This window comes from Emydura macquarii, unplaced genomic scaffold, assembly GCF_026122565.2.
Source record: "Emydura macquarii macquarii isolate MOO-44397 ecotype Brisbane River unplaced genomic scaffold, CSIRO-AGI_Emac_v2 contig_2246, whole genome shotgun sequence".
NCBI classification, from domain to species: Eukaryota; Metazoa; Chordata; order Testudines; family Chelidae; genus Emydura; species Emydura macquarii.
In genome coordinates this window covers 1,111,445-1,135,545 of record NW_027132383.1, presented here as the reverse complement: position 1 = coordinate 1,135,545, position 24,101 = coordinate 1,111,445, and the positions used below count along the sequence as shown (strand labels likewise).

General features: G+C 57.1%; 1 protein-coding gene across 4 annotated transcripts; it reads right to left on the bottom strand.

Annotated features, from left to right (window-relative positions):
• Window positions 1-873: 873 nt before the first annotated feature.
• Window positions 874-24,041, bottom strand: LOC137161068 (protein brambleberry-like). 4 transcript variants are annotated; one of them, XM_067560088.1, is made up of 13 exons: window positions 23,979-24,040; window positions 21,554-21,823; window positions 20,213-20,341; window positions 16,471-16,656; window positions 14,948-15,170; window positions 13,813-13,929; window positions 11,202-11,381; window positions 10,199-10,405; window positions 9,411-9,573; window positions 7,992-8,056; window positions 6,853-7,043; window positions 5,893-5,984; window positions 874-2,663 (listed from the first exon to the last, which is right to left on the bottom strand). In XM_067560088.1, exons 2-13 carry the CDS (start codon window positions 21,800-21,802, stop codon window positions 2,528-2,530), a joined length of 1,938 nt encoding a protein of 645 aa, XP_067416189.1. In that variant the 5' UTR covers window positions 21,803-21,823; window positions 23,979-24,040; the 3' UTR covers window positions 874-2,527. The 4 variants fall into 4 exon arrangements, with proteins under 4 accessions (XP_067416189.1, XP_067416192.1, XP_067416190.1 ...); XM_067560091.1 differs by having other exon boundaries at window positions 6,868-7,043; XM_067560089.1 differs by lacking the exon at window positions 23,979-24,040 and adding an exon at window positions 22,904-23,011.
• Window positions 24,042-24,101: the final 60 nt, after the last annotated feature.

Here is a 24,101-nt window from a genome sequence, read left to right as displayed (position 1 = left end):
ATGCTTTACCAAGCGGGTTCAGCCAAGAGTCGGTCACTCACATTATGGCCATGCTGGAAGGGTCTGATGGAAAATAAAGGCGAGTGATCACAGGAGAACTGCAGTTACATGGCCTCGAACTCGAGTCAGCCAGGCAGCGGTGAACCAGCGAGCTGCCCCGTGACAGCTAAAGCCTGACCCAGGCTATAGGGTTTGAACAGCTGCCTGTTGAGGGAACAAGCGGTTGCACAGACCAGCTTTACCAGCGCTGACCCTCCCCGTTCTCCCACTAGCAAGCCTCTTCCCCTGCCCCCCACTTCACAGCTCTTTGGCTGGAGAGGTGCAGAGTTCTGTAGTCCTCTGCCACCACCCACTGGTCTGCATCACGCTACTTTCGACTGGCCCGAGTGCTGGCACGCCGGAATGGGGCACAGCGCCTGGGGAAAGGGCGGGAGGAAGGTGGGATGGGAAATGGCAGCAAGCCTCATTCTCCCTCTCCCCCAGGTCAGGTTTGCTATGACCCCTCTGCTCTAGTACATGAGGTCTAGCCTGGCCTACTTTCATTGAGAGCCAGACCAGGGGGTCAAGGTTCATGGACTGTCCTAGGGACCCGTCGTAAAATTGTTGAAGAAAAAAATGTAAGGCGCCAGACGATGAATTTCAGCTGGTAGATTCTACCGCCAGGACTCTCAGACTGTGTTAAGATGATGCCAGATAGACAAGACCCAGGGACCGGAAATCAATGGACCAAAATGTGTGGGTCAGAAACTAGGCGTGATGGGCAAACAACATAACGCAAGGAGGGGCTATTCCAACCCTCAGTCCTTTTGGGGGTCTTTAAAAGAAAAGACTTCTGTGGGGGAAAACCAGCCAGGAGGAAGGTGACAACCACCGCTGACTGAAAGACCAAAAAAAAAAGGCATGATCTGTCACGGCTGCCACCCCCACCGGCTCCTAGGACCCACCATGACACGTAGGCCTTTGTCGTCCTAATCTCAAGCTATGTCCTGACCAGACAAGACCAGAGAAAGGGGCCCAGACCACATCACCAGTGCCACCCGCTTTGGCCAACTCCTGTCCACCACCCGAGATGTGAGACTCTGCCACCCCCCCTCCTCTCCCATGGTCTTTTTCTGCCCCATCCCTCTCCTTTTGCCTTCTGTCTAGTAAGAGTCAGCCTTGGCTGGCTAAGCCGATCTTTTACAACGCTGCTGTAAACCAGGAGGCGGCCATTAAAAGCAATGCCCTAAGCAGCCTGAGAGCGGCACAAGTTTGCAAGGTCTCAGCGTGGCTAATAAAGCCATCTGCAGTGCCTGTGTTTTTCCCACCAGGAAGGTTGCAAATAGAAGTCAGCACCAGAGACAGAAGCTGCATTTTCTGTCTTTGCAGCTCTTTCCTCCCCCCCCCTGCGGAGTTGTCTGGTTCTGGCTTCTAGGAAGTGAGATTGGACTTTAACAGCAGCCACAATAACAAGAGCTGCAGCCACACTAACTTCTCTTTTGCCCCCACAGGATGGTTATTACCAGCTTTAAATACCATCTACCAGGCTGTCGCAGGGAGGGAGGCAGTGTGGTTCCTTCTAAAAACTCTCTCCAGCAACAGGGAAAGGGAACAACGGATGGTGGAAACATGAAAGCCTGACTTAATGTTTTACATTTCAAATGCTTTTCCTTCTGTATCTTTAATGCAAAGTTAGAAGGATGCTTACGGGTGGCTTTGCCATAGGACTAAGCTGGCTGAGGTCTCTGTGTACCAAGCCCCTCACCTTGTTTGACACTTTTATGTTGGACAGTCGGGGTCAAGTCGACCCTTTGGGTCCATTTATTCCATCTAAATTAAACACAGCCCCACCCTGCTTCAGCCAGAGGTTGGCGCTCTGGGGTTTCTTTGGAGACAGACCTGGAAATCCCCGTGGTAGATCAACATTGTTTATTAAACCAAATGTGCAAACAGCAGATTTCCATGTAAAACTGCAGGGGCTGGCTACCAACATGGAAGCCCCTTCACTGAAAAGAGGGATGCCTGGTTGGCACTGACAGCAGGTTCTGCCCACAGCTAAGCCCTGGTGAGTGTCCCAACCACTGGCCCAGGTGAGAGAGGCCAGAAGAACCCAGCTGCGGCCACTAGAAAAGCCAGCTTTGCTTGTAAACAGAGTCCCTCGGCTCTTGAGTCAGTACAAACACGGAAGCTCCTCATCTCCTGCAGTTCTCATGGGCTCCCCGGCTTCATCCAGGCTCGGAAGCGTTTGAGACCAGCTGGAATATTCACAGGGCACAGGCTGAATATTTAAAATGGGGCTTTCCTCAAAGAAGCCCGGTGGGACCCTGGAAAAGCTGCTGGCTCTCGGCAGCCTGAGTCCCTCCATTCAAACATTAAAATCAAAGGCCGTGTTTAAAATAACGCCCCAGCGGGGCTGGTGCTCAGAGTGGGGGTGACGCCCCAGCCCTCGTCCCCTCTGCCCTCCAGGAGTTTACGGGTCACTCGCCCGCCAGCCACCCAAAGGTCCAGACGACGCCAGGGGCTGCACAGGCTAGGAGAGGCCCGAGGATCAGCTGATGTAGGATACTTGTCCGAACGCATGGACGTGGCAGAACTCCTGGCCGGGCACGGCCTTCTTCCTGCACTGATGCCCGGCCTTGGTGACGCCCTGGCACAGGAGGCGTGGAGACATCGAAGAGGTGGACCTGAAAGGGAGGTGACAGTCGGATTACACCGGCGGGTACACAGCTCTGTCGACAGGACGGGGTCAGGTCAGGCAGCCGTCAGCTCTCCCCAGCAGCAGTGGGGGTAGCACCGAGCCAAGGGGAGTCTCTGCACAGCAGGCAGGGGTCGTTGGCAGCTCCCAGGGAAAGCCAAGCCAGCTCCTCTGACATCAGTGCTCCCCCCCGGCCCTGCCCTCCCTCCCTCCCGCACCGGATTCTTCCTCTCCCACTCCATGCTGGGGCCATTTGCCATCTGCCCAGCTCCCGCCCATCAGCCTCGCTCTCCGATTTCAACTCCTGGCTCCCTCTTTTCTCCTCTCCTCCGTCTCCCACACCCATCCCAGGGACGTCAGCTCCCGCGCGGACGACACCCCCCCTTCCCACGCATTTCCTCGCCCTCCTCTTTTCATTCGACCCGCAGCCCTGGGTCAACCCTCCCCTTTGGCCAAGAGCCGTTCACTTAAGAACATGAGAACGGCCATACTGGGTCAGACCAGCGGTCCACCCAGCCCAGGGGCCTGTCTTCCGACCGGGGCCAGGTTTGTTTTAAACCTGCTGCCCAGTCATTTCAGGGGGTGACCCCTGGTTCTTGTGTTGTGGGAAGGGGTAAATAACGCTGCCCTGTTCACTTCCTTCACCTCAGTCGTGGCTTTGTAGACCTCTGTCATATCCCCCTTCAGTCGGCCTTTTCCAAGCTGAAAAGTCCTAGTCTTTCTAATCTCCCTCTCACCAAGCCTCGCGCTTTCAGAGCTCTCTGTTGCTGAGTTTCCCCCATCAGCCCCCTCCCTCATGCCTGGCCACGTGGCCTTTCCGTGCCTTCCAGCTCCTCGGCGTTGGTGACGTCTCATCTGCCCTCAGCCCTCTCTTCCATTCGCGCAGTAGCTGATTCTGTCCCCGCCTTCACTCTCCTCCGCCCCCTCTCACCTATCGTGAGGTCTGCTCTGCCAACCCTCAGGCCAGCTCGCCCCAGCGCCCCCCTTCCTCCGCTCCTGCTCTCATGCTGCAGTGCGTCTCTGGTGGAAATCCCACCCGCGGGCCGACTCCCTCCACTACAGATTCGTTCTCCCCTGCAGTGCTGCCGGCTAGCTAGGTGAACTCCTCCATGTCTCTGACTACACTGAATCCCACGCCCACAATCCCAGCTGCATCTCCCCACCCGCTTCCACTTTCCTCCTCTGGCACAGGATCTCGTCGTCTGCTTCCAAGAGAAAACTGACCAACAGACGTGACCTTCTCCCTCCCACTCCTGATCTCCCTGGTACCCACCCCCCTCCTGTACTCTTCTCCTTAACCTCTGTCTCCGCTGGCTCTTTCCTCTCAATACAAGGTGCTCTAGTTTCTCCCATTTAAAAAAAATCCCCATTTGCCTCTCCAGCCACTGCCCCATCTCCCTTTCGTTTCACGCTGTCGGGGATTCCTCGCTTCCAATTCCACCCTAGAGCCCCCGTCCCATCAGGCTTCTGCCCCTTACACTCCACTGAAACTGCTCTCACCAGAATCTCTCCTAGCCAGAACTTCCTAGCCAGAACTTAGAACCAGCACTCCATCTGCATCCTCCGTGACCCATCAGCCCCTTCACCACCATTAACCATGATCTTCTTGGTGAAATCTCATCCTCCTGGGACTTCCAACCTCTCTCCTCTAGGGTGTCTTTCAGAAGAACCTGCTCATCCCTTCTCTATGTGGGATTCCACGGGGCTCTGTCCTTGGTCCCCTTCTCTTCTCCCTCTACACTTCATCTCTGGGTAATCTCCTCTGCAAAGACAAATGCAACCACCATTCCCAGGCTAGCGACTCTCAGATCTTCCACTACTCCAGCCCCATCCACTTCTGTCCAAACTACAGTCTCCAGCTGTCTCTGCTATCGCCTCATGGATGAAATCATAGAAATGGTGGGCTGCAAGAGGTCATCAAGTCCAGCCTCCAGCGGGAGGCAGGACCAAGTAAACCTAGACCGACCCTGACAGGGGTTTGCCCAGCCTGTTCTTAAAAACCTCCAGTGATCGGGATTCCACAACCTCCCTGGGAAGCCTGTCCCAGAGCTTAACTACCCTTACAGGTAGAAAGTTTTCGCTAGTATCTAATCAGATGAACATCGAGCGATCAACTCAAGTTCAATGTTGCTAAAACAGGGCTCTTCTCCCCCCATCCCAAGCCCTCCCCGATCACTGTGGACAACACCACCATCCTGCCGGTCACTCACGCCCGTAATCTGGGCGGCATCTTCCAGGCTATGTCTAAACCTTGTCCGTTCTTTCTGGATGACATCTCTAAGACACGCCCTTTACTCTCCAGCCACACAGCTAAAGCAGCCATCGTCTCACGTCTCGATTACGGCAGCGTCCTTCTCTCCGGCCCTGACCAACGCAGCCTGGCCCTGCTCACACCCACGCAGCAGGCTGCAGGGGAGATCATTCTCTTAGCCTGCCACTTTGACCGCGCCACCCGTCTCTTTGGATCCCTCCACCGGCTCCCTCTTCTCCATGGTATCAAACATGAGCTGCTTGACCTGCAAGGCCCTTCCCAGCTGACCCCCCGCCCTACCGATCAGCGCATTCGGTATCAGAAGCTCGACGTCAGCCTCCAGCACCCTCTTGTTCGATTTTCAAACCAACGACTTGGTGCTTTCTCCCCAGGCTGCCCCTCGTGCTTGGGAGGAGCTTCTACAAACGTCCGCAAAAGCCACCTCGCCCTCTTCCTTCAAAACTCTCCTTGCCAAAGAACTGGACAACAACCAGGCAGCTGGTGTGGAGAGACCACGGCTCAGCACTGCCGACCGACGCAGTCCCATTGCGTCCCCGTACTCTGCAATGGGTCTGTCTCTATCCACTGACGCCAGGGACCACTTAGCAAAGCCAGCGCCCCAGGAGCCAATGGCCTCGAGATTAGGAGAGCTAACGGCGCGTTTAGTCTCTAGAGGGAGTGGCCCAGCTGGTGCCACTTGGAAAACAAACCAGCAGCCACGGGGCAGGTGTGGCCCAGTGTGCGTCTGTAGCACTGCACTGCCTGCCGTCCCATCACGTCAGACCACCGCTGCCAGTGGTCTTAAAGCCAGGGCCAGTAACTAGCGGGAACAACCCAGCCCAGAAGCACTGAGCAAGGAGCCTGGTGAGGATTGGGGGGGTGGTGGTGTGTGAGTGAGAGAGAAGCCATTGCACAGAAGGAATCCTGCACGGCCCGTTCAGAGAAGGGAGCCATGCTCTGTACTCACAGGGCGCTCGCCATGGACTGGTTCGGGCTATAGGGCCTGACGTCAGAAAAGGGATCAAACACAGGGCCCAGGTGGCGCCTCTCCAGCGTGGCCTGTTCGGGAAAGAGAGAGTTAGGCAGGACATTGGCGAGGAGGAAGACGAGCTCCCCCAGCAGCAAGAGAACCACGATCTGCTGCAGGCCCCACGCCACGGGTCTACCCGGGATCTAAACCACAGGCCAGGCTCTTCCTCTAGAGCAGCGAGTGCCCTCAGGGAAAGCACTCCTCCCAGGAGCTGCAGCTGAGAACTAAGGGCCCTGTGGGAGGCTGCGACCCCATACCGAGTGGATTGGATGGCCCTCTGTGCGTCGCTGGAGGTCTGATCCATCACAGGCCTCGCGCCCTGATGGCTGGGGCATGGCTGGGGTCAGCCGGGCCCTCCCTGGAGCCTCCCCTTCGACAACCCCAGCAGAGGCAGGACTCGAAGCGCCAGTCCCTGGCTGCCTGCGCTTTGATCGGCTGCCCAGACACCTCCGGCATTCCCTCCCCCCCACCCCATCACGCGAGCGGCTAGGAACGCAGCAAGGACGGCAGGCGGCACATGCCACGAGCGTCCCTGCCTCGGACCCTGCAGTCAGAACAAGCCAGCCCAGCGTGAACAGTGCAAGCCCCGGACACCTCCCGCCCTGCTCCCACCCTCCTGCCAGCTGGGAGCCAGCCGCGCACGGAAGCGAGTTGCGTTGGCCGCCTCGCCCGGGAAGGAGAGGCTGGAAGGGTTTCCAGGCACAGCTCGGTCCGCGAGTCTCCATGCACACATCCTGACCTGCCCCTGTGGGATTTCCCAGGTTGGTCACTTTCATAGGGGCCAGGGTGTGGGGCAGCAGATCTTCTCTTTGCACTGGGGGAGGGGAGAAGCCCCCCTTTCTCCCATCCACCTCTCCCCATACCCCACGGCGGGCAGCGCCAGCCCCACACACCCACCTGCCTCTCCAACACCTCATGCCTGGTGGTGCGGCTCAGACTGATGCGGCGCAAGTTCCTGATGGGGATGGAAGGACCCGGCGGAGCAGCGGCCCTCTGCTGTGCCTTCCAGCCGGCGGAGGGCAGTGGCACGTCGCCCTCCCGAAAGGGGTCTCCCATCAGCGGGGACTCCCTGCCCAGGCAGGAGTCATCTGCAATACATTAATGCCTGGCACCACTGTTCCCTCCAGTACCAGGCTCCTGGGCCATTCAACGCCAGAGCCGCAGGAGCACGTCTATGGTCATAAGCCTCCCTATCCCAGGCCCACCCACTACAGCCCAGCCTCTGCCTACAGCTCGCCAGCCACCACGGGCCTGGCAGGCACCCTGACGCCATCCCCAGTCCTAGAAGCTCTGCCCCCCCCTCACATCCGCATGGCTCTGGAGCGGTTCCCACCACACCCTGCCTGGGCTCAGCTGGAGATGCCGCTGGCTTCCCGATGCTGCAGAGCCTAAACGGTTTGATGAGCAGCAGAGAGGAGAAATCTGATTGCGGGAGCTTTACACAGCTGTGCGGCTTGAGCCAAGGAGGGGGAAGGATGGTTCAGTGGTTATGGGGCACTGGCTTAGGACATGGGAGACCGGCGTTCAGTTCCCAGCGCCGCCGTGGGCTTCCTTCAGCAAGCCACTCAGCCTCTTCTGTGCCTCAGTTTCCCCACCGGTACAGTGGGGATGACAATGCTTCCCTGCCTCACAGGCGGGAGGATAAATGCATTGAAAGTGCAGAAAGCGCTTTGAGATCGATGGAGGAAATGCTCTAGATAAAAAACGGGCATTTACTGTTATTATTCTTAAAGGTGTTACGGCTTCTCTCCAAGGAAACTGAGGGCAGTCCTGGGCGTCCAAGCGCTGCGGGGTGATTCTCCCAGAGGGATCAGGTCTTGCACAGACAGGGTGGGTGGATCCTAGTGCTCCGGGCACGCTGCTTGTTCCCTGCAGCATTGCCCACAGCTCCCAGACAGCAAGAGACGCAGCATCCCATTGCGCCCCCCAGGAGGAGCGGGGCCCAGGTTTGCTACCGCGCTCTGGCAGGCAGCCATGTGTTCTGCTGGTGCCAGGCTCCCCAGGCAGCCTCGGTGCTGAATACTCCTCGTACTTACCCTGCAGGGAGCTCATCTCCTCCAGCTTGTTCAGCTCCTCCCGCAAGAAGCCGATCGCACACCCGCTGCCAGGGGAAGGAAGCCAGGTCACATGAGTCCACCGCAGCCCGAGTGTCACCCCAGGCGCCTGCCCCGTTCCCACCCATCAGCGCGTGAAGCAGCAGGGGGTCCTGGTGGGGGGGTACGTGCCCTGTACACGCCAGCCAGGCCTGGGCCCTCTCTGCACGGAGCGTCTCCCTCTTGCCCGCCTCATCTTCCGCTACATGCATGAAGTGGTGAGTTTCACAAGAGGCGTCCCCCCCTCCGCTGTCCCTGGGCGCGGGTGCCGTAGGCGACAGCACATGGAGCAAGAGCAACGAAGGGTGGCCTTACCCCAGACTCGGGCCCTATCCTGGCCTCCTCCGGGCCACAGCTGGAAGAGCAGAGGTGGGTCTCACACCTACGTGGCAGACTGATCCTGCTAGACCGTGGGCCTAACCTGGGGTGGCCGGAGGACGCAACGGGGAAGCCCCTTGCAGAAGGACTATTGCAGGGCGAGATCCCTGCTGCCACCAAGCGGCTATTTGGCACCAGTGCGCCGCGTCTGCAGCCACCACCGTGACAGGTCTCACGCCTTCCTGCTCGCGGGGTGCACGGCTGCCAGGTCCTGGCCTGGGGCTGGGCGTCGTACTGCTGGCTGCTGTGGGAGCACCCACGCGCTCCTCTCCCCAGAGGCTAGGCAGCAGCCTGACGGCAAGCGAACAAGCGTGCCTGCAGGCAGCCTCTGCGCACTACGTTAGCCAGCGGGGCTAGTGACGCGGGGGCGCTGCCGGCCGTCTCCCAGTCTGACACAGAAGGACCCATGCGAACAGCGGCCCCAGTGATGCTGCGCCATGTTCTGCCCTGTACGGGCCTGGGGGTTCCTGCTGCAGGGAACTCCAATCCCGGCTCTGCCTGGGTCACCTCCCTCCCTGTGCCTCAGTTTCTCCATCTGAACAGCCAGAGGACGTGGGCTCCATCCAGACAGAGAACACACCGACATCCCCACTGCACACAGACTCCTGTGGTGGGCAGGGAGAGACACTAGATAAACGCCAGGCGTTCTCACTACCAGCCTCTTAGCTGCCCCCCTCCGCCACCTGCAGCCATCTGCTGTGGAAAGCCTGCTGTGTTTTAAGGCTGGCGTCGGGTGCCAGGAAGGATTTGTGACCCTGCTTTCATGTGAGATCCAGGGATTGTCTGTTGACTCAGGTTAACTAACTCGACTGGAAATGCTAGTCCAGACTCTCCACCAGTGTGTGATCGGAGGGCGTTTGACGTGACCCTACCAGAGACCCGAGGCGGGAAGGCTGTTACACGGGCACATCTGGACACGAACCCGTCGTCCTCTGTATCATCCCCTCCCTTCCTTAACCCCGCCCGCCCCTCCCACACTCCTACCTGTCCGGGGTGGAGGTGATACGACCGCGGGGGTCGTCCTTGATCTCTGCTTCGTGGCTGCTGGCCCCCGGTGCCTTCCGGGGAGGCGGCGAGAGTGCCAGAGGCGGCGTCCGGCCCGTCGCGCGCCGGGCGCAGCGGCACACGCTGGCCAGCAGCCAGTTACCTGCAAACGCGAGCAGAGCTGGAGCTGGGGGCCAGTTCAGAGCAGCGCCCAGCTAGCGCGGCGCGGACGGATGGACCTACGGATCCAGCATTTCGTGGGAGGGAGGCTTAGAGCAGGCCAATTCCGGCTCTGCCGCTGACCCCCTGCGGCTCTGCGCCTCCGGAACGGAGAGGGTTCTGCCCTGCAAGGGGCTGTGGGATGTAGCACAGGCTGGGGAAGCCCGCGGAGGAGGGGGTTAGATGGCAAGCGTAACCCAAGCCAACAGGGTGGCTTTGCCCCCCCTCCACCGACTGGACTATAGGAGCTTTCGAGTCCAGTGGGTGGTTGACACTGACGGACGTCAGCAGCCACAGCTTCAGACGGCCTAGCTCAGGAACGGCCTGGTGGCGCAGGGCTATTTAGCCAAGCCTGGGCAACGGCAGGGCAATCTCCCGCTACACGCCGCGCCAGCGTGTCCCCGCCCAGCGAGCCCGTGCCGGGGTGGGGCGGTTCTGTCTCCACGGCCCATTCAGCCCCAGGCCTCTCTGCTGGGCTGCCCAGGGGGTGGGGGCAGCCAGGCCAGGTCAGGTAGCAGAGTCAGCGATGCAGTGCAGGGGGGGAAGAGAGGGAGCCGGGCCATGCTCACCGGCCACGACGAGGGTCAGGAAAACGGTGAGCGACTGGAAGCCCAGGGAGACAGAGTGGTTGAGCTCGGAAAGCGCGTTGGCGATGACCAAGACCAGGAGCACGGCGCGGGGGAAGCCCGGGGTCTGCAGGAAGGTCATGAGCAGAGCCGAGAGCAGGAAGTAGGCGGCATGCAGGACGCAGGTGTAGGTAGCGCCCAGACTGACTCCTGCGAGACAGAGGGCAGGATGGGTGAGCAGGCACGTGTGGGAGATCCTTGCTCCAGGCTCCTGCAAACTGGAAAGTGACCAGCGCCATCTCCCAGCTGGTTCCTGCCAGCGGAATGGCCAGGGGGAGAGAAGTCTCCTCCTCTCAGTGCTCCCCCTCCCCAGCTTTGCCCAGGGGTTGGAGGGCAGGGGTGTCACCACTAAGGTAATTAACAAGGGGTAGGCGGCATCTCTGCTGCAGGACCTGCCCACGCAACAGCCGGCTCCTTTTGTTGCTACTCCCGCCAGCCTCTCACACCCACTCCCATCTGACCCTTTCCAGGCTGGGACCCTCTCACGCCAGGGGGCAAGCCACACAGGCCCTGCAATCAGACAGAGGTGATCTGCCCCTTTGCAAATGCCTCTCCCAGCCTTCCCCACGACACCATTTCATCTCCCTCGCCCGAGGCTCTCAGTACAGCAGACTGTCAGCAGACAAAGGCCTGGAAGCTCTGTCTCTGCTGCCTTTTGCGGCGCTCCAACTGGGGATGAGAGCAGGAGACCAAGGCCAGGGTTACAAGCCAGGTCTCGGAGCCACATGGCGCTTGGAGGAGAAAGGCCCCACATCCATCCAGCTGAGCTGGAAGCTGGGATGTGGAGCCCAACCCCGGCGATGCTGCAAGCAGACCACCAAGCCCTTGGCTCTGCTGCCTGCAAGTCACTGCCCCCAGCCACTGAGCAGCACTTGGCCCCACGGGCGCGATGAGGCTGTCAGCTCCCTGCCGCCCCGAGGCGCACGCTGCCTCCCCTGCACGTCACCTGCCCAGCCAATGAATCGTTGGATGTGCAGAAGCCGGCCCTCCACGCTGCTCTGCATGCGATCCACGGCGTAGAGCACCAGCCCCAGGCTCTGGTTCATCCTGTGCAGCTTCCCCATCAGCTGGTCGTAGTACAGGGTTGTCTGGTTCTGATAGGCCAGGAACAGCGCCAGGTTGGTCTCTGCACAGAGAGGGGCAGAGAGGATTCAGAGCTAGGGGAGTAACCAGGGCCCCGGCACCAACACATGCTGGAAATGGGATGCAGCAGCCTAGGAAGCTGTCCTGGGAGGGGCTCAGAACCCGCCCGAAGGGGGCAGCGGGAAAGCGGGTAGAGAAGGAAGAGGTGGCGAGAAGAGGCCGGACTGGGCTGGAAAGAGGATTTGCTGAGGCAGCTGTGTGAGAGGGAGCTGGACCATGGAGAGCCGCGTGCAAGGAGCGCACGAGGGGCACAGATGGACAGACCGTTGGGACGCTGACAGAGGGATACAGCTGGGGCGCCTGGGAATAGGCGCGGCCCTTTGGGGGGAGGAGCGGTCGTTCGCAGGTCAACCTGCTGGGAAGAGGTGCAGTCATCGTGATGAAGGGGCATTGCAAGCCAGAGAGAGGCCAAGGTGGGCCGGCTGGGGTGAAGCTGGACTTGGATTCCCTCCAAGCGCGACACAGCATGGCACGTAGCGTGATCGTAATTTCCAGTTTATTATCTTCCCGCGCGAGCATTTGAGGTTACTTCACATTCTATTGTTTCTCGTCTATTCTTCATCCTGCCAAATGTCTGGTTTTTTCCCCTTGATCAAGTTTAAAATGATCTCCACTATATGGTTTGCCTCTGCCTCTCCCCACAGCAGGCCCAGCCTAGCTGAGGCCTGGGTCGTTGAAATTACAGGGCTAGATCCCACATTGTGAGAGGTTCTTGCAGGATCTGCCAGCGCTTCCAGGAAACTGGGAGCGTAGAACTGAGAATACAGGCAGGGCTCTGGAGACATAAAAGGGGGACACAATTTATCAGTGGTCCCAGTCTCCTCCTGAATAGCTAGGCCAGCTGTTCTCAGCTGTGGAGGTGCTGACCTCCAGGTGGGTCAGGGTGATTTTGCAGGGATTAGCACAGCTGTCAGTCACATTGCTTAGTGCACAGCGGGTGATGCTCCGACGTTACGGCAATGAGTGTGGTACAGGGACAGTGTAGAACGATGGTGTGTAATATAGCACAGTGAGGAATCTGGGGAAGGGTTAATGGACTGGAAGTACTTGTGGTTTTTTACTTGAAGATCTGGAGACAGATCCCTCCGGAGGCGTGGGAATCCCACCGCCCCAGCGAGCTGCCGGGCCCTCTCCAACCCTCAGCCTGCGCTAAGGGGGCCGACAGATTCTCCCTCCTTGTGAGCTCAGCTGAGCGTGAAGGTTCATGGAACGTCGCAGTCGCCTAGAAGACCACGCGTTCCGGGGGAAAGGGGCAAGAGAGAGACGGAGAGAGCTGTCCAAACCAAACTGCTCTAACTCCAGGGCTGTGTCACGGTGAACAAGAGAAGCGCGAGACTGGATCAAAACCGGCATCTTGGAAGTCAGGCCTAACTGGGGAACAAGATGGGCTATTCCCCCATCACACCTTTTGGGGACGAACACGGACAAACGGACAGAGGCTGCTGGCAATGCTGGCTGACTGAAAGAACGGGAAGACATGCGAGATTCACCATCACGGCTGCCACCCCCACCATCTCCTCGGATCCCAGGTCTTCATCATCCTGATCCTGAGACGCCCTGATCAGACTGGGCCAGAGAGGGGGACCCAAATGGCATCACCACCCCTACCGGCTCCAGCTGAATCCTGACCACCACCAGAGATCTCACCACCACCTCCCCCGTGTGTCCTTCTGAGTCCCTGCCCTATTTCTTCTCCTTCCGCCTTCTGTCTAATAAGAGTCTGGCTCAAACGGACAAGACTGTCTATTGTGCTCCAAGTCTGTGACCGGAAGAAGGCAGCTAAAAGCAAACGCCCAGAAAAGCCCAACTCGGACACGAGTTTACCAGGCCTTTGAGTGGCTGATCCGGGCCTGCGTTTCTCCAGCAGTGAGATGGCAAGCGAGAGTTAATACCAGAGACAGAAGCTGCATTGTCTACCCTTCCCTGTTCTTTTCTCTCACCCTTGTGCGTGTTTTGGCTTTTAGGAAACAGGATTGGACTTTATAACAGCAGCAAGAACACCCCCTCCAGCTCAGCTCAGCTCACTCCTGCTCTTTCCCCCCCCCACAAAGGACAGTTCTCTAAGACTGTCAAACAAGGGGGTTTTCCCTTCTAAAAACTCTCTCCAGATAAAGGGAAAGGGAGCGAGGATTGTCAAAACGAAAGCTTGACTTAGTAAATGACATTTCAAATGTTTAATGCTTTTACTGTTTTCCCTTCTTCTTTGTATCTTGGTTAAAAGGATGTTACGGGCGTATTTCCCATGGGGCCAAACTGGCCGAGGTCTCTGTACTGAATCCTGAATCTTGTTTAACACTGGGTCACGTTAACACTTTTGATCCTCGGCCCCATACATCCCAGCTCAATTACTACTACAGCCCCACCCACGCTGGCCAGCTGGGGGCAGCCTGCCCCGCCCGCAGCAGTCCCGGTACCTATTTTGGAGTAGACCTCCTGGGCTCGCCTTTGCATCTGGGTGAGGTCGGTGAGGATGGCTCTGTGTCCTTGCTGCAGATCAGAGTCCTGGTCATTTAGGTGGCTGCTCATGTTCTCTGGGGGGAGATAGGGGCAGAGTTCAGGCCCTGGCAGAAGCTGCCTATGAAGCCCTTCCCCATGCGAAGTGTCTTGCACGCCTGTGACCTGTTCACTCACCAATGGTGAAAGCCTCTTAGCCCAGACGAGCGAAGATTCTGCAGAGACAGTCACGCAGTGTCTCGCTCTTTTGGTCAAACCAAATAGGCAGCAGGGAAAGGCAGGAGCTACACGGAGGCAGCTGGAGGGTGAGATGGCCAGACAGCCCCGCCCGGGAGCTGGGCTGAGTGGCAGCAGGCAGGACTTGTGGAGGTTTTTGCTCATCCCCCATTTTACAACCAGGTTGACCAAGCCATCACTAGGGCTTGCCCAGAGGTGCCTGGCCCCGGTGGGGTGAGACGTTGGGTCTATTCCTGGCTCACGACCCTTTGCTGTAGCTTCCTGGCTAGCGCAGGGAAGGGGAAGCAGGAGGATTAAAGACGGGGGGAGGGGAGCGGGGAAAAAAAATCACCTCAGCTGGGAACAAGTGTGGTAATTCCTTCCTTGCCGGGCTCACAAGGTAGGTTTAGCTACAGCCGGCTCTCTGGGGCCAGGCCTGGGTCCTTGAAACTAATGGACCACAGCATCGCCGCTGCAGCTTTAGACACCCTAGGTCAACGGCTCTTGAATTTGTCCGTCTCAAGATCCCCCTTCCCCACCCCTCATACCCTCCCACAACCATCCTCTTGTGACTCCCTTTTTCTATCCCAGGACCCTAGAATCACCCTCTTGTGACCCCCTCCCATACCAGGATCCCCCTTGACGGACCCTCCATCTCTCTCATGTGCCCTTTCCCCCAGAACCATGGTCTCTTGATCCCCTTTTCCCAATCTCATGGCACCCCTCCCCACCAGGATCACCCCTCCCCACCAGGATCACCCCTCCCATCTGGGAAGTCACACCACCCCCGACAGCTGTTTGCAACCTGCAGAGAACCCCTGCTCTAGGGCGCCACGGGACGCTCCAGGCCCTTGGAAGGCATTGCCTCCCTGTTCTCACCCATTCTCTTGGTGATGCCCTCAATGAGCTGAGCCACCTGCTGCTGCCCACTGGCGATCAGCGCCTTCTCCTGAGTCAGCTGCTCCAGGTTGCTGTGGATGGAGGACTCCATCTGCTCCTGGCTGTCCTGCATCTTCTCCTGCTGGAGCAGCAACTCATGCTGACTGCTCACCACCTGGTGGAGGGACTCCGCGGTCAGCTCTTTCAGTTCCTCCTGGCCGTCCTGTTAGCGAGACACGGACTTGATCAGCGAGACGCCAGGAATGATGCGCGGAGGGAAGTTGTGACACACTGCGTCCCCATATACACCCTTATGGTGCAATTGTGTATTGTTTAATGCAAAGCGTGTCATGTAAGGTGTTGTCGGAATGCTCATGGCATACTGAACGTTATTGTTACAGTGGTATGTTTGTTGCAGTATCACACATATGGTTATGAGGCTTCGCTATAGAATGTTCCCAAACGTGTGTTTCATAGCTTGAAGCAAATTCAGGCAAAACCCTCCAAGAGCAGAGGGGCAGTTTGCACCCCACTAAGGCATGCAAAAACACAAACCAGCTCTTCCAGGAACAACGGACTAGCCTAAGCATCGATAAGGGGGATATTCACTGACTCAGGTATGGAGGAAGCCGTACAAGGACATTGTTTGTCACCTGACCCTGAAAGGGGGGGCGTAAAGGAACATGTGCAAAATGTCTTCTTTTTAAATCTCTCTCCCCCTTCCACCTCCATCTACAACCACCACCAAGCACCTGAAATGCTGACCCAAGGGAGAGCCTGTCTGGGAAGGAATCCAGCCAGCCTGTGGTGAGAATCATCTAAGACTGTAAGCTTGCTGAAAGTGTTAAACTTATCTTAGTACGTGATTTACTTTTTGTTTCATCTTGATCAAATTTGACTTATTTTCCTCTGACTTATCATGTAAAATCTTTCTGTACTTAATAAACGTGTTTGTTTTATCTAAAGCAGTGCATCTGGTGTAAGGTGAATTAGGGACTCCATTTGAAGTGACAAGGCTGGTGCATATCAATTTCTTTGATAAATTGATGAACCAATGAGCTTGCCATGGGTAGCACTGAACATTGAAAGACAGCAGCAGCTAGGGTTGCATCTGGGGGTGTTGTCTGGGGTCCTACCAGTGCATAATCCCAAGAGTGGTTGACCAGAAGCACTCACTCACTTAGTTGGGAGCAGCTTGCCTGCTGTAGGTTGTGCATGAGCTGACCCAGGAGTGGGGGTTCACACAGCCAGGCAGAGTAAGACAGGCTCCAAGAGTGAGGGATTGGGGTGAGCCAGCAATACACCAGTCCAGATTGCAGAAGGGAACGTCACAGAAGTGGTGCAGAGAGGGCAGAGGGAGACTACAGATCCCAGCATGCTGTGCTGCAATGGTGGAGCACTGCACGTTGCGGTCTGTAACCTCCCCCTCTGCACTGAAAACCATGCTGGCTGCGCCCTACGTTGAGTCCGCCCTTTGCTCAGGGTTCAGGCCTCTTTGGAGCGACCCGCTCGCCACTACTCACCTTCAGAAGCCTCATGGCCTCCAGCTGACTCACGGCGGTGGAGACCAGGGTGTTGACCGTGTGCTCCGTCTGGCGCTTGAACTGCATCTGGCGGGTGGAGTAGCAGACCGCGCGGGCCCGGTTGCTGACGATGTGGTAGGCGTTCCAGGTGTCGGGGTCCATGTCGGCCGTGCATTCTGCGAGGGCCTGGTTAGAAAGTCAGACAAGCAGGATTAGGTTCAATAAGGCCCCTCCCCGTGGCCCTCATCCCTCCGAACACAAGAACTGCAGAGCAGCACTCCAGAGAAAGCAAGAGGCGCATCAGTAACTTCACAGGGAGAAAAAAATACCGGGCCCGGACGTTTCTTTAATCCAGCAGGGAAAAGCAGAACAAGAACTGAGGGCTGGATGAATTCCAGTTAGAAAGAAGACGCACAATGGTCAGCGTGATTAACCACCAGAACAAACTACCAAGTGACGTGGAGGATTCTCCAGCTCTTGGTGTCTTCAGATTCAGATGGGCTGCCCTTGTGGAAGAGACGCTTCAGCCACACACGAGTGACTGGCCTCAGTGCAGCGGTGAGCGGGTGAAGTTCCGTGCGCTGCAATATACAGGCGCTCAGGCTGGGTGATCAAACGGTCCCTTTTGGCCTTAGCCCAGGAAGTGAGGGGAAGCAGTTCGTGATCCAGCCAACCTGATTGGAAGCAGTCCTGGATCCCCGCAAGGGAATAGTTTCTACAGCTACGGACTGTTTAGGACTGTTTAGGACCAAGCTGGGTGAATTATCCTCACAAGCAAGACAGACCGGTTCTCACACAGCTGAAGCACGACTGTATTAGACCCAAGTACCCCAACATGGTCATTTCTCAAGGGCAGATAGGTTCCAGACTCTAGGCAGCACGGCCCGCCACACAAAGCATTGGACTGGGAATCAGGGATCCAAGGGCTATTCTTGGCTTTCCCGCTGACTCACCATGTGACCTTCGGCAAGTCAGGTCCTGGTGTGCCTCAGTTTCCCCTCTTTAAAACAGAGGGGGTTGCACTGACCCACCTTTGCGGAATGCTTAGCAGATGAAGAGCGCGACGCAGGAACTGCTCATCACACATGGATTGACCCAGTCCCTGCATGGGTGCACCTGGGATATTGTGCTCGGTCCTGCACACCCAGGGGACTGAAAGATATTCTGAAACTGGAGTGAGTCAGGGGTAAAAAGCAACAGAAGGGAGCAAGGGCTGGAGGGAAAGGCTGGAAGCAAAAAGCATGCAGAGCCACGTGGCTGACGGATAGCGAGCTAGGGAGACTATCCACTTCACATTTGAAAGGGGAGCACCACAGAGGGAGAGGAATTACACAGAGCAATATCAGTGTGTGAGACAAGGCGCAAAGGGATGGGACAGTAAGGGGAACATGCAGGGTGATACTTCGTAATGAGCTCCCAGGGGCTGTGGAACAAGGCGAGCGGCAGGAGACCCATTTTGGGACGTTGAACAGACAGACTGCATAAAGCACTCCAAGATCCGTCACAGGAACCAGTCCTGCACTGGGTGGAAGATGGACCAAACATCCTAATGCAGGGCTTTTCAACCTTCTTTCATTTGCAGACCCCTAAAAAATTATGACTGGAGGTGCGGACCCCTTTGGAAATCTTCAGCGTAGGCTGCGGAACCCCAGGGGTCCACGGACCACAGGTTGAAAGCCACTGGTCTAACGGATCTCCACCTCAAACACGCAAGAGGTTCTATTATTGAAGCAACGCAAAGTTCTCTCAGCCTTGCTGTCCCAGTATCCCTGTTACACACAATGAGCCAGTCAGGAATATGAACCAGCCACCTAACGCAGCGTTTCAATAGCTTATTGCAAACACAGCTCTGTCTGTGAGGAGGGGCAAAGATGGCTGGGGGCACAGGAGGGGAGATCAGCAATGGATCCAGAGGCTTCTCCTTTCATTCGCATGGAAACTTGGCTAAGGTCAGTGGTGGCTGAAGGTCGTTCCCACATGAAGACTGTTTGCAGGCCTAGGTGACGGAGCTCCCATTCCCGGTGTGTTACCTGTCAGCTCTGTGTTCTTGGGGAACCAGGGCACCGTACCCAGCCTGTCTGACTCACGAAGGACCCTCCCTCCCCCAACCTCTGCTTGAACCAGCACTGATCAGAAGAAAGACTTACACAAAGCAATGAAAAGGCAGCGGGAGACACTCCTGAACCCCTCTGGACAACTCCCCTAGCCTCATTTGCATCGAAGATGCGACAAGGAGACATCTCCATTAGCACACAGAATGAAGAACAGAGATTCCATGGCATGGACCACACTGAACTCTGGGATTGGCAAAGCAGGGAAGCACGGCATGATGGGGGATCTCTGCTCCAGATGTTAGTGAACCCACGCCTGCACACACCCAGCTCCACAGTTATCAGACCATTCCAGTTATTGATCTCCAAAACACTGAGTCTGCCTGATTGCACTGTGAGCTCCCTGGAAGGAACACTGCCCAGAGCCAGCAATGATCAGCTCCTCTTGTCCAGCCTAAACAAAACCACTCTGGTATACGCCCTTGAATCATCATTTACTCATAAACAAACCTAGTGTTCTCTCTTGCACCATTGTTTCTTCCCTACAAAAACCCCTACCCAAGTTCAAACCTCTGTTCTCATGCCTGGATCCAAAAGCTGCATCAGCTCCACTGGTACCTCACCTTTTCCTGACTGAGCGTGTTGGGGGCTCTGCCTGTCACAAGCGCTCCGGACCCGAAGCTGAACAGCCTGTCTCCCGGGAACCTCGGACCGGTTCAAGCTGCGCTGCGTGATGAAACCCCAACTCTCTCTCTCTCTCTTCCCCCCACCCCGTAAGCCCACTTAATTTGATCTCTCTCTTTCTCACTCCAGGTATAACTTTCTAAACCTGACTTGTAATCAAACTTGGTCTAGATTTCCTCGATACCCCAATTGAAACCGTGTCATATTGTCACTGTTTCGTTTATTGGTCTCTCCTTGTATGGCTATTACTCTATAGACCTGGCAATACAATAACTTTTATAATCACGCTGGTTGCCAGACTCTCCAAACTTCATTTACTCCTTTGTGTTCTCAGCTTCCCTACCTTGCTCTGCAGCAGCGCTTCTTGTACCTAAGCCAAAGATCCCTGTAACGCCCAAAAATCCTGTGGGGTTTGCTCATGACAGGGGGCACTACGAGAATAATTGTAGAGTGAGAGTGGGGATAGCGACGTGCTGAACCTATGGCATATAAAGGTGGCAGCTTGAAAGTGCTGCTCTGCTCGGCCTGTGGAGTCCAGGGGCATATAAGGGGTCAGCCTGAGAGTGCTGATAGACCTGGCCCGCTCGGCCACGCTCTGTTAATCCGTGAGTGTGTGTGCACATATCTGGGTGTTTATTTGAGTCGGGGGCTGGAGGAACCCAGCCCTGGGAAACTTAGGTCCTGCAGAGTAGCTCCATTGGGAGGGGACTTGCAGAAGGGAGAAGTAAAGCTCCATATGAAAACAAGTGACACAAGCAGCACATGGATAGAATTACAGCCCTCCCCGCCCCCCAGGAAAGTAACCCTAATAAATGAGCGTACCCCGCGTGACAGGCAAATCCGGTGGGACACTGGTGCCCAGGGGAGGGTTGCCTTGCCCAGGAGTCCCCACTCCACGGGCTCCTTTACTGCCCAGGCCCCACAGGCCAACAATCACAGTCTGGCCACACCGGCGGGAGCCCTGTCCCCAGTGGGCATGAATTCACAGCCGCGCCTCACTGCCTTACCATGTCAGCAGCACAGGTGTAGGTCCGGCGCCCCTCCACGCTCGCTTGGCAGTTAAACAGGGACACCCCCAGTTTGGCCAGTTCCTCTTCAGTCAGGTCGGTGCAGGAGGAGTGGATCTGGGCAATAACCTGCCAGCAGCAAGGAGAGCGTTAGGTGCCTGGTTTCAGCAAGCTGGTGCCTCCCACGTGCAAGAGAAGGTAACTCATCATCTGCAGCTGGACTTGCATTGTAAATCCTCACCCTCCCACATGATAGGAGCATGCACAGCTCATTGCCTGGGGCTGCATGCAAGTGGGGTTCACCCTCCCCCCTCCTCCTGCTTTCCTCCGTGCCCCAACCCCCCCTCCCCCAGCCCCTCCTCACACGGCCCCTCCCTGTGAAAGCAGAGCCAAGCGAGCTGGCGCCCTTCTACCTCTGCCACCCCCACACCTCTTCCCTGCTCCTTCCTTCACCTCCCCAGTGAGAGGCTCCTTGCCAGGTCTCTGAGCAGCTGTTGTTTTAACAGCCAGGCCAGCTGCCCCCTCCCCATTTCCAGCTGCTCTGCAAACAAGGAAGAGCCCAGAAGCCTTAAGTTCAGAAGCAGACTGAGGAAGGAGCCAGCACCGTGTCCAGCCCAGAGCCCACACTGCAGGCCATGGACAAGGGCTGTGCCTGGGACCAGCTGCACAGCACGGGGGGAGGGGGAGAGAAGGCATCCTCTTCATATACTTTAAAAATAAATGCAACTCATTTCGCACAGGCCGCCTGACAGGGGGGAGGGAGGTGACCATGCAGAGCAGTGGGACCTTGTGGGGGGCGTTCCAGGGGCAGGGGGCGGCCTGGAAGAACAGCTGGAAAAGCAGACACGGGGTGAACCTCTTCATCTTCACGCCCCCCCACCAGGACCCTCTTCACAGGAAATGAGCCAGCTAACGATGGGGGGGGGGTGTGTGTGTGTGTGTGTGTGTGTGTGTGTGTGTGTGTGTGTGTGTGTGTGTGTGTGTGTGTGTGTGTGTGTGTGTGTGTGTGTGTGTGTGTGTGGCTGCAGAGCGCTCACACGAACACCAACGCAATTCATGGTGACATGGAACCACCAGGGCGTGCAGCCAGTCGTCATCCTGATCACACGGCTTGGTTGCTGGCCCCCTTTTCCCTCTCCCTTGCACAGCTGCTCTGCTCAGGACCGGATCCTGCAAACATCTGTGCATGGGGAGCCATCCCATGGAATGCAGTGGCACAGCTCCCTGTGCACAGATAAGCACGTACGGCGAGCGCTCTGCGGCACGGACCACTCCCTCCTCCGTGTCCGTACAGCCCCCGCACATTTCCGGCCCTCCTGCGACAAAGAGATATGACGACACCTTATGGTGACATGAATCCAGAGGAGACAGATCCAGGTGCCTGGCCTCAGCCAGGAATCGCTCATCCCCCGTAGTCATCTCAAAGGGAGCGTTGGGGACGCTCCTTGGATCTGGAGTCGGCGTCGGGGGGACGGGGCTCCTTTCTGGAGCTGCTCCGTACGTCAGCCAGCCAAAAAATCCAGAGGAGGGAGTGAGGAGCAGGGAGAGGAGGACAGGAAGGAAGAGAGCCCAGTGGTCCAGGGGCAGCATCTTGGGGTGCAGAGAGGGATCCTGCAGGGAGAGAAAGGAGAGTCTGAACTGAGGGGAGCCCCCTGTAACCCACACCACTCCCTGATCTCAGACAGCTCAGTCTGGCTCGGTTTAGAGGCTGCTACATGGAAGGACCCACCCAGGACAATGGCAAACGGCACCGTATTGAGCTGCAGAAAGGGGGCCATCCAGGAGCAGGCTTGGGATCGGCCCTAACGCCTTCCATGCATTCTGGAAGAGGGGAGCGAACAGCACGCGTGTGATGTTTCGTGGAGAACAGCTACGCCGCCGGCACGCCAAGACCCCGGCCTGCTATGTCAACCGTATTGTCTTGTTGTCGCCTTGCGCACCTGTCTGTGATCTCATCCCATGCTCAGATGGGGCAGGAAGGATGTGTTTGTATAGCACCGCGCACAATACCACACCCGGTGCTACAATACCAATAAACAATAACCAGGATGTTTGTGGCACCGAGTTGAGTGGTGCTTAAGGGCTTAGGGTTCCTCCCTGATTCCCCCTGCATGGGTCGTAGAAGGGGGCACCTGTGAGAGGAAGGTGAATCGTCAGATAGCAAGAACTAACACAGAGGGAAACTCACAGCCCCAGCCTGCACAAGTCCCACTTTGATGCATGCTGGGATCTACAGTTTCCAGAAGCCACACAACTGCCTGGACATTTAAAGATGCTAAAGCCACACCCAGATGCAGCTGAGATTGAATTTGGTTCCCAGGCTGGACGCTCTGCCCTAGACGAAATATACTTTTAATGAGAAAACTTCTAGCTCTGGGTAAACTCTGTGCCTCAATTTCCTTAATGCTGATCCTTCAGATTCTTTTTATCCAAGGGCAGCACATCTCTGGAGGCGGCTCCATGCATTTAAATGTTGCTCTGGTACAGTAGGAGACTTCAGCCACAATGAAGCCAGACAAGGCAATCTTATCAGGGAGACTCCCCCAGCCCTTTGAGTAGGAAACAAAGCCTGTGGTGTCAAGTTGTGACATGCACAGAAAGGCATGCTAGGAAAGGGTCAGACGCATCCATAGGCAGGTTAAACCCGATTAAATTCAACATGCCCGTTGGAGTAGCTAACTCTTTTCTAACCCCAAGCGTTATTGGTTTCACATCCGGTCATGTCAGAACCTGACATTTTAGTGTGTTGTAAATTGTGGCTCAATGGGACCGTCTGGCTGAGGATCTCAAAGCACCTCCAAAGTCAGTGGATTTGTCCTCACAATCCACCTAAGCTGAGAGAAGTACACCCCCATTTCCCTGAAAGGGAAACAGAGGCCAGTCAGGCTGAGTGACAGGCCTTCGAACAGAACCCAGGAGCCAAGACTCCCGGTCCCCAGCTGCAGCCATTAGATGTGGGATCTGCAAGGCCTTTCCACAGCAAGGTGACAGCACTTTTCAGAAAACTGGTAGTGGAACCACACTGATATTTTGATTCACAAACAGTGAGGGACACAGGCCAGAGCCGGGGCTGTCTATTCAGGGTAGAGACAGCTGTCTGCTGAGCAGAGAGCAAGTGTGAAAGATCAGGGGTGGGGTGGGGAGTAATAAGCACCTCTATAAGGAAAACCCCGAATATTGGGACTGGCCCTATCAAACCGGGACATTTGCTCATCCCGATTCCTGGCCTGAGCCAGCCAGTTCTCAGCAGGTGCCAGCAGGGCCGGGGGGCTGGAGCAGGGCTCTGGGCATGTCAGACACCCCACGACAGGCGGGGGTTAGACGCTGAAGGCCAGACGGGCCTGTTCCCATCCGACCGGGCCCAGCATCCCAGGCACGCAGGCGCTCCGGCAGCACCAGCCCACGTCTGACGGTGGAGCTAGTGCCGCCGAGCCCTGCTGCGGTAAAGCCGGGTCCTCGTGCCAGGAAACCTCTGCCCCGGCCCCCGCAGCCCCCCGGCACCGGGGCGTGGGTCAGCAGAGCCCAGCCAAGAAGGGCTGGGCTGGGAGCTCTAGGGCCAGGGTCCCCCCCGGGGACATGCACCCTGCACCCCTCCCCAAGCCCTGCCAAGAAGGGGTGCAGCAGGTGAGGGTAGGAGAAGTGGGGGACACACCTCTCTCTCTCTCTCTCTCACACACACACACACACACACACACACACACACACACACACACACACACACACACACACACACACACTCAGGACCCCACGTGGGACAGCCACTCACCTGACGTCACCCACGCTGGAAGAAATTTTTTTCTTTTTTTTTTTAAACTTTCCGCCCGATGACATCACAGCCGGCGCAGCCAATCCGGAGGCGGAGGCGGGGTCAGGCCGAGCGCCGCCCGCC